Here is a 10,750-nt window from a genome sequence, read left to right on the forward strand (position 1 = left end):
CAAGTTTTATTAATTTCATTCTGAAGTACATATTGAATATTTATTATAAACCCTTATAGTCATTCTAGAAGACTTAGTAGACTTCAGTTCTTCCGTGGAAGTATTAATTGCCATTAGCATTCTTAGACTTATTCTCCATTTTGCTTGCTTACCTACTCAAGCTGCACTCTATTAGTGCTGCCATATGTGATGATACAGGTTGCTCACTGCACAAAAGAGTCTCCTCACAGAGAGGATGAGCCAAGGCTGAACACATCCCTAGTTAACCCATCAACTTTGACACAAGGCCACATCCCACCATAGGAAAGGAACACCCTTATTTTGTAATAACATCCTCTATCTCTTGTCCTTTGACCCCACCTAGCTATTCAGATCCATGTGCACAAAGGCATCATTTGATCTAGCAGCAACCTTGTATTTCCTCAGTATTTTTCAGCAGATCTCTCTTAATGGAACAAAAAAGAAAGGAAGAAAGAAAAACCTGTGTGCAGGTTTCTGAAGTGCGTTCCATTCTCTGCATAATTTAGCCATAGATTAGACACAAATCTTTATTAATCTATATTGGTAAAGTAAGGGGTAGAAGTTTAGAGACTACATAAAAGCAAGCTGATAAACAGAATTTATTTATTATTTATGTTGGGATGTGAGAAGTTACTTATTAAGAGAGGAAAATAAGGAAAGAAGCTTTGAACTTGTAAAATCACTATTTCCTGGCCAACTCTCTCTGTGGAACTTATAAATTCCTAAGGCTAAGTAATTAAGTACTGAAGAGGAAACAGCGAAGATGAAAGAAATTGTCTGGGTGTGGATGAGGCAAGGAAAGAAATGATTCTTGACAGAAGATGTTGGGAAAGTAAATAAAGTCATGGTCAAAAGGAACATCTTCAGGAAAGAGATTCTTGTGAAAAATTAGGATTTTAAAGATTCTGGAAAGATCAACAATGAGAATTAAAGGGAACAGGAAAATTGATTATGATTTTGATATTGATTTTTTTTCTTTTTTAAAAAATGGTTTATCAGTTCCATTTTTGTATAAAACACGGAGAAACCTCACCAATCAACACAACTGTCACCACATGAAAAGGTAATTTTATCAAACTTCCAAGTCTGAGAACGTACACATGTTTCTTTTATCATTCTACATTCTACAGTAACTGTCTATGCTTTCCATTTAAATGTTTTTAAAAATCCCACATATCCCCATGATCTCTCTGTCCCAGTTACAGTATGATGATGAGAGGAAGAAGCTGGGTGAGACAACCCTCTTCGAAGTCTTCTTACTGTCCCTTCTTTCTGATCAGAGATTTGTGGATGTGAGGGAACATACCACCCCCAGCTGTGGTAGACTTGATAAGAGAATCCAATTCTTCATCACCACGGATTGCAAGCTGCAAGTGACGTGGGGTGATACGCTTTACTTTGAGATCCTTGGAAGCGTTACCTGCCAGCTCCAGTACCTCAGCAGTGAAGTACTCCAGAATTGCAGCACTGTACACGGCAGCAGTGGCACCCACCCTTCCATGGCTCGTGGTGCGAGTCTTCAAGTGTCTTATCCTGACATTAATACAAAGAAAAACAGATCCAATGTAGTTTACAGATACAATTCTAAGAATACAATAATGCTTTCCTTCCTTCCTTTCTCCTTACTTCCCTTCATCTCCTTTTCTTCTTCCTTCCTTCCTTCATAATTTTTGAGTTAATATTTTTAATTTGCATTATAGTCATAGGTTTAATGCTTCAATAAATAAAGAGTTTAACAGGTAAAATGTAAAATGTAAAAAGGACTATAGACAAGGGCTATAAATAATCAAAAGATGTTTATTTCATTCATATACAGTAAATATTAAAGATCATTACAACTATAGTAGTATATCATTCTAAACTTTTGGTTTGACAAAGATGTAAAACAAAGTTTTATAAAAATACATTTGTAGCAAAACTGATATCCACAGATATTTCTTTTTTTTTATTTTTTCCTTTTTTAATTTAGCTCCCAGATATAAGAGGGAACGTGTAGTATTTGTCTTTTTGTGTCCAGTTTATTTCACTCAATATTATGTCCTCCAGAGGCATAATACTGAACATTATTATTTGTGTAGATTAATAATATTCCATTTTGTATGTGTGTGTATCGGTTTTTTTTTCCCAAAGAAACCTTCTATTTAAGGAATAAAAGCTTCATGCATTTTGTAAGTTCAACTTTAGGAATATAGTGAGTCTTCCCACCATTCCCAACCTCCTACTCACACTCCCAACCATTCTACTTTTCCCTTTCCCATTCCCAGTCACATATTCCTCTAACATCCATTTTCAATTAACTTTATATGCAGAAGTCCAACTTTATACTAAGAGTTCAACAGTTTGCACAGAAAAAAAAAATTGTCCCTCAACAGTCAAGACAAGGGCTGTTCAAAGTCATTGTATCTTTTTTTTTTTTTTTTTTTTGACAGGCAGAGTGGACAGTGAGAGAGAGAGACAGGGAGAAAGGTCTTCCTTTGCCGTTGGTTCACCCTCCAATGGCCGCCGCGGTTGGCGCGCTGCGGCCGGCGCACCGCGCTGATCCGTTGGCAGGAGCCAGGTGCTTCTCCTGGTCTCCCATGGGGTGCAGGGCCCAAGCACTTGGGCCATCCTCCACTGCACTCCCTGGCCACAGCAGAGAGCTGGCCTTGAAGTTGATTTCACTTTTTTAAAAAAAAATTTTTGAGAAACTTAATTAACTTTAAATAAGAATCCAGGAATGATACATCTTTTGCAAGCACTTAGACATAATTACAACTTAAGTGTTATAGTGTATGGTATGAGACATAAGAATATCCTCCACTTAACACACTAAAATGAAGTAAATCTTTGAGAACAAGTTTTACTATTAACTTTCCTAATAAACTCTTTGAGGACAGAGGTCCTGCATGGGGAGTTTGTGCACAGTGATTCCTGTTGTTAATTTAACAATTAACATTCTTATGTATGATGTCAATGATCACCTGAGGCTCTTGACATGAGCTGCCTAGACTATGGAAGCCTTTCAAATCCACAGACTTCTTCAGTATTTAAACAAGACCATAAGCAAAGTGGAAATTCTCTCCTTCCTTCAGAGAAAACTACATCCTTCTTTGATGATCACTTCTTTACACTGGCCTCCCACGCACAGAAGTCCTTCATGTAGGACACTCTTTGCCACAGTGTCTTGGCTTTCCATGCATGAAATGTTGTCATGAGCATTTCAGCGAGACCAGAACGACTTAAGAGCTGATTCTGAGGTCAGAGTGCTACTTAAAGCAATTATCATTCTGTGAGTCTGCTGTATGGACAACTTCCCATGTTAGAGCATTCATTCCTTTGTAATTCTATCTATTATTACCACCAAATACTTAACCCTATTTATATGATCACTTTAACACTTCATCCTATCTATATGATCACTATAACACTTAATCCTATCCATATGATCACTTTAACAATTAAAATGATATTTTTTACCACCAAGCTTAAGGGAATTTATGGTCTCATGGCAAGTTTCAGAACTGTACTCTTATATGGGGCAAACTGTTGAAATATTTACCTAATATATACTAAACTGATCTTCTGTATATAAAGAGAATTGAAAATGAATCTTGATGTGAATGGAAGGGGAGAGGGAGCGGGAAAGGGGAGGGTTGTGGGTGGGAGGGAAGTTATGGGAGGGGGGAAGCCATTGTAACACATAAGCTGTACTTTGGAAATTTATATTCATTAAATAAAAGTTTAAATGTGAAAAAAAAAAAAGTAAGTCCATAGGAATGTATGCAGAACTATACAACTTTGCAGTTACAAACTGCATACATTTCCTAATTACAACTTTAGGAACTTGGGGATTCTTTCCACCATGTCTGACCACCCACCCACACTCCATTCCCTTCCTCCTCCCTCTCTTATTCCCACTCTCATTTTTTTTTTTTTGACAGGCAGAGTGGATAGTGAGAGAGAGAGACAGAGAGAAAGGTCTTCCTTTTTGCCGTTGGTTCACCCTCCAATGGCCACTGCGGCCAGCGCATCTCGCTGATCCGAAGCCAGGAGCCAGGTGCTTCTCCTGGTCTCCCTTGCGGGTGCAGGGCCCAAGGACTTGGGCCATCTTCCACTGCCTTCCCGGACCATAGCAGAGAGCTGGCCTGGAAGAGGGGCAACCGGGACAGAATCCGGTGCCCCAACCGGGACTAGAACCTGGTGTGCCAGTGCCGGGAGGCGGAGGATTAGCCTGTTAAGCCACGGCGCTGGCCCCTACTCTCATTTTTTACTAAGAACTATTTTCTGTTAAGTTTATACAGATATGATAAACTCTATATTAGGTAAAGAGTTCAACAAATAGTATATAAAAAAAAAAAAAAAAAAAAAAAAACCTGTTCCTCAACAGTCAAGACAAGGGTTTTTCAAATTCATTGCCTCACAAAAGATCAATTTAAATTCTACAGATTGCCTTTTAGGTGCTTTGTTAGTTCTCACAGATCAGGGAGAACATGTTATTTGTCCCTTTGGGACTGGCTTATTTCATTAAGTATGTTGTTTTCCAGATTCATCCATTTTGCTGCAAATGACCAGATTTCATTTTTTTTGCCACTGTGTAGTATTCCATAGTGTACATATTACATAATTTCCTAACCCAGTCTTCAGTTGATGGGCATTTAGATTGAATCCATGTCATAGCTATTGTGAATTAAACTGCAATAAATATGGATGTGCAGATAATTTTTTTGTTTACTGATTTTGTTTCCCTTGGGTAAATTCCCAAGACTAGATGGCTGGGTCATCTGGTAGGTCTATATTAAGATTCTTGAGGTATCTTCATACTGTGTTCTATAGTAGCTTTACCAGTTTACTTTTCCACCAACAGTGGATTAGGGTACCATTTTCCTTATATCCTCGCCAGCATTTGTTATTTGTTGATTTCTGTATGAAACCCATTCTCAATGGAGTGAGGTGAAATCTCATTGTGATTTTGATTTGCATTTCCCTGATGGCCAATGATCCTGAGCATTTTTCCATGTGTCCGTTTGTCATTGAGTTTCCTCTTTTGAAAAATGTCTGCAGGGGAGTTCCAAAATGGCAGAGTAGGGAGGGAGCTTATTGCTGTAGTCCAGGAGAAGATAGTTTTTAAAAAATGGAGAAAGTGCAATCTCGGGGAAACGTTAGGGAGAATACAGCAGAGGAAATGCTACAAAAATTAGAGGGACACAGTAGATCTATATGGAGGGCATGGATGTTCACAACTCAGGGCTCCAGCAGCAGAGAGCCTTCGCACCAGTGTTGGAAAGTGAGGTGAAACAGACTGCAGCAGCCCAAGCCACTGGCACTAAAGCTGCAGGAAGAGCCAGAGGGAACCTGGTGTGGAGCCCTGTGGGGAATAGTGTAACTGCCAAACTAGAGGAGAAAAAAAAGGAGGGACACTTATCTTCCCAATCACATTACAGTGGCACCTCATGCCCTGAAACAAGCCAATAGAGCAGGTGCCATTTTGAATATATGTAACAGCTGTGCCACCTTGTGTCCAACCCCAGCAACCAGCAGAGTGGAGACTCCTAACTCTTGTGGGGAGAACTAACTGAGGGCTGGGAGCTCATGACTGTGGGAGGCTTACGTACTGGGACTGTGAAAAAAGCTGAGGTTGTGTGGGAGGACTCAGGGTGTGGCTGGGACTTTGGGCACAGTGGGAAACTCCATATGCTCGCTAAAAAGGCCTTATAATCCTTTCTCTCTTTCCATGCCTTCAGGAACTTTTAGGACCCTTTGGGTCTTTTGATAGTGTACTATAGATTCTCAACAGTGTGTTTCATTTCTCTAATTTTTTCTTCTTGTTTTTGGTTTGACTGTATAATTTCCTGTGCTTTGTCTTCTAAGTCTGATATTTTTTCTTCTGCTTTACCAATTTTGTTGTTAAGGCTTTCCACTGAATTTCTTATTTGTCCTGTTGAATTCTTCATTTCCAAGATTTGTTTGATATCTCTTTAAGGTTTCAATTTCGTGGAAGAAATTTTCTTTCATGTCATGTACAGATTTCATTAGTTCGTGATTTTGCTTCTGATTACTTCTAAGTAATCCTATGATCAATTTTTTGAATTCCATTTTTGACATTTCTTCAATCTCTTCATCTTCACTTTACAGTATTGAAATGATGTATTCTTTGGAAGACATCATGTTGTCTTCCTTACTCATGTTTTTCGAGTTGCTACATTTATTATTCAGCATTTGTGGAGATACTCATTGGTTTCTTCTTTCTTTTTTCTCTGTGATGGCTTTTATCTTTGGACTATGCCTCCATTCATCAGTGGAGTGTCCATGTCCATTTTTCAGTGAATAACCTAGAGGCATGTGGTGGTTGTGACCAGGGAGATCTGTTCAGTGCTCCAGGGTGAAGGGAGTGTCCAAGGTGACACATGTTGGGCTTGGTAAATCTCCTTTATTTTCATCAGAGGGGAGATTTGTTCTACATTGTTGATGTACTCTCAGCTCACCTCCTTTTCTCAAATGAGACCAGTGCCTGGGCACTATCCCCAGTGGGTATAATATTCATCTGCACTGCCACAAGAACCACAAAAAGGATCTGTGCATTCCCTGGTGTAAGCACAGATTCCATAACAATGACCCTCACCAGGCAATCAGGGACCCCTGAGCATGTAGAGCCTCCCGCAATGACTTCCCAAATTCCCAGCCACACCCTGAGCCATCCCATGCAACCTCAGCATTTTCACAGTCCCAGCTCACTAGCTTCCCATATTCACAAGCACCCAGCCTCCTCTCAGTTCTCCCTGCCGGACAGGTGTCTCCACTAAGCTGGATGCTGGGCACAGACACTAGCTGACACAGTTGTTATGTATGTTTAAAATGGTGCCCACCCTCTATCATCTTGTTACAAGATGCCATTTCAGGGTGATTGGGAGAAACATACTATCCTTTTTTTCCCCTCTACTTTGGCAAGTACACTATCCCACGCAGGGCTCCAAGCCAGATTCCCTCCAGGCTCTTCCTGCAGCTTTATCGCCAGTGGCTTGGGCTGCTGCAGACTGGTCTCACCTCACTACAGGGCTAGTGCTGGGGTTCTTTGCTGCTGTGGTCAATTTGTGCTTGTCCATACCCTACATGTAGGTCCACAGTGTCCCTCTAATTTGTGTGGAGTTTCCTCTGCCTTTTTACCCCTTACTCTTCCCTGAGACTCCATTCTCCCCACTTTTTTAAAACTATCTTTTCCTAGACTAGAGCAGTAAGCTCTCTCCCTATTCTACCACTAAATCCAATCCATCACATTCTCTTTATCCATTCATCTGATAATGAAAACCTTGGTTTATTCCACAGTTTGGCTATTGTTAACAGCACAGCTATAAATATGGTGGTGCTAGTATCTCCTTGATACAATGTGTTCATGTGCTTGGGTATATAGTCAGTAGTGGGATTGTTGCATCATATGGCAAGTCTATTGCTAGTTTTTAAGGAAATCTCTGAACTATTTCCTAATTTCTATATTATTTCTAATTTCTCTGTTATTTTCTGTTTCTATGTAAGTGGCTGAACTAATTTGCATTTCCACCACAGTGTATAAGAGTTCCCCTTTCTCCACATCTTCCCCAATATTTGTTACTTTCTCTCTTATGAATAATAGACATTGTGACAGGGGTAAGGTGATACCTCATTGTGGTTTTGGTTTGCATTTCCCTGATGGCTAGTGACATTGAGTTGTTTTTTTTTTTTTTTCAGATATTTGTTGGCCATTTGTACTTATTCTTTTGATAACAATCTGTTGAGGTCCTTTTCCCATTTCTTAACTGGATTGATTGGTTTTGTTGTTGTGGTTGAGTTTTTTGAGCTGCTGTTATATTCTGTATAGTCATCCTTTGTTGGATAGGCAGTTTGCAAATACTTTTTCCCATCCTGTTGGATGTCTATTCACTGTATTGTTTCCTTGGCTGTTCAGAAGCTTCTGAGTTTGATATTATCTCACTTGTCTAATTTTTCTTATGTTGCCTGTGCTTTGGAGGGTCTAATCCAAGAATTCATCACCTACACCAATGTATTGAATTATTTTACCTATATTTTCTTCCAGCAACTTCATAGTATCAGGTCTTAAATTGAAGTCTTTGATCTATCTTGAGTTGATTTTTTTTTTACTCAGGATCACTGGCAATACTGAGTCTGTGGTAATTCTATATGAATTTTAGATTTTTTCCTAAATCTATAAATAATATTTTTAGAATTTGATAGAAATTGCATTGAACCTATAGATTGCTTTAGGTAGTCTAGACACTTTAATGATATTAATTCTTCCAATCCACAAGCAAGGAATATCTTTCCATTTTTCCATTTTTGTGTCCTTGATGAATTCTTTCATGAGTGTTTTATAATTTTCACTGTAGAGAGCTTTCACTTCTTTGGTTGAGTTTATTACTAAATATTTGATTTGTGTGGCTATTGTAAATGGGATTTCCTTCCTGATTTTCTTTTGGTGAATTCATCATCAGCATATTAAAAGCTGATGTTTTCTATGTTGATTTTTTAGCCTGCAACATACTAAACTGGTTTATGAACTCTGAACCCATTTTGGTAGAGTGCGTAGGTGTTTCCATGTACAATATTATGCCAAATGTAAACATGGATATTTTGTATTCCACCTTTCCGATCTTGATGTACTTTTTTTACTCCTCCCTAATTCTCTTGCTAATACTTTCAGTACTATATTGAATAAGAGTTGGGAATGGTACATAGAAAGCTAATATGAGTTAAAGAAATCAATACACAATAAAGATGAAAAAATCTTCAGGGAGATAGAGATAATGAAGAGAAATAAAACTAAAATATTAGAAATGAAGAATTCAATGTGTCAAATGGAAAATACAGTGGAAAGCCTTAACAAAAGACTTGGTGAGGCAAAAGAAAGAATACCTGAACTAGAAGAAAAATTCTTGGAAATACCTCAGACAAAAAAAGAAGAAATTAGAAAGAACAAAAATAATGTTTGGGACTTATAGTGTACTATCAAATGACAAAACATGAGAACTCCTGATGATATGAAAAGAGAAAATGGATTAGAAGGCATATTTAGTGAAATAATAGCAGAAAACATAGCTAATTTGGAAAAAGATATGGACATTCAAATACAGGAAGCACATAAAACTCAAAATGGAAATTATCAGAAAAGATCTTCACAATGACATTATAGTCAAGGTTTCAAAAAAAAAACATAAAGAAAAGATTATAAAATGCTATGAGAGAAACATGAGATTACCTTCAGAGGCTCTCCCTTAGACTAACAGCTGATTTCTCATCAGAAACTCTACAGACCAGGAGAGAATGGACAGACGTAGCCCAAGTTCTAAAAGAAGAAAAAACACTTGTCAACCCAGAATATTGAACTCAACAAAGCTCTCATTTATAAATGAAGGTAAATTAAAGACCTTCCAAAACAAACAAATTGGAAGAATTTTTCACCACTCATCCAGCCTTAAAAATGATACCAAAGGATGTACTGGACAGAGAAACAGAGAAAGATAGTCATCATCATACAAGAACATAAGACAAAAAAAGACCTAGTAAAAGTACAAAGCATGTACAAAACAGAGGATATAAATATTTATGGGAAAATGGAAAGACGAACTCATTACTTATCAATAATAACCTTGAATGTAAATGGCCTAAATGCTCCAATTAAAACATACAGACTAGCTGAATGGGTTAAAAAACAACACCCATCTATTTGCTGCCTGTAAGAAACATACCTCACAAATAATGATACACATGGACTGAAAGTGAAAGAATGGAAAAGATATTACATGTTTTTTAATGTTGTATCGTATTCTATAGAGCACATATCCCATAATTTCTTTATCCAGTCTACTGTTGATGGGCATTTAGGTTGACTGCAGGTCTTAGCTATTGTGGATTGAGCTGCAATAAACATTGAGGTGCAGACAGCTCTTTTTATTTGCCAATTTAATTTCCTTTGGGTAAATTCCAAGGAGTGGGATGGCTGGGTTGTATGGTAGGGCTATATTCAGGTTTCTGAGCAATCTCCAAACTGACTTCCATAGTGGCTTTACCAGTTTGCATTCCCACCAACAGTGGGTTAGTGTCCCTTTTTCCCCACATCCTCTCCAGCATCTATTGTTAGTTGATTTCTCTACGTTAGCCATTCTAACTGGGGTGAGGTGAAACCTCATTGTGGTTTTGATTTGATTTTCCTTGATGGCTAGTGATCCTGAACATTTTTTCATGTGTCTGTTGGCCATTTGGATTTCCTCTTTTGAAAAATGTCTAATTGAGGTCCTTGGCCCATCTCTTAAGTGGGTTGTTTGTTTTGTTGTTGTGGAGTTTCTTGATCTCTTTGTAGATTCTGGTTATTAATCCTTTATCGGTTGCAAAATTTGCAAATATTTTTTTCCATTCTGTTGGTTGCCTCTTCACTTTTGTGACTGTTTCTTTCTCAGTACAGAAACTTCTCAATAAATCTTTATAAAGAAAGAGTTTGACAGAGTTTCATCCTGGCCAATATTTTTCAATATTTTGACATAGTTATAAAAATGTTGGAGTCAGTTCCTCTTTAATTTTTTATTTTTTTTAGAATTCAGTAGTAAAAAAAGTTCTGAACTTTTCCTTAATGGAAGATTTTTAATTAGTATTTCAGGCTCTTTGCTTGCTATATCTCTACTTAGATTTTCTGTCTTCCTGATTTATACCTTTCTTTGAGGTTTTCCAGTATGTCAGCATATAGTTTTCCAAACTAGTTTCTTATGAT

General features: G+C 37.8%; 1 protein-coding gene across 1 annotated transcript; it reads right to left on the reverse strand.

Moving 5' to 3' along the window:
• Positions 1-1,277: 1,277 nt before the first annotated feature.
• On the reverse strand, positions 1,278-7,100 carry LOC133762113 (histone H2A.V-like). The gene is made up of 2 exons (XM_062195177.1): positions 7,042-7,100; positions 1,278-1,554 (listed from the first exon to the last, which is right to left on the reverse strand). Exons 1-2 carry the CDS (start codon positions 7,098-7,100, stop codon positions 1,278-1,280), a joined length of 336 nt encoding a protein of 111 aa, XP_062051161.1.
• Between the last annotated feature and the right edge of the window lie 3,650 nt (positions 7,101-10,750).

This window comes from Lepus europaeus, chromosome 6 (assembly GCF_033115175.1).
Source record: "Lepus europaeus isolate LE1 chromosome 6, mLepTim1.pri, whole genome shotgun sequence".
NCBI classification, from domain to species: Eukaryota; Metazoa; Chordata; class Mammalia; order Lagomorpha; family Leporidae; genus Lepus; species Lepus europaeus.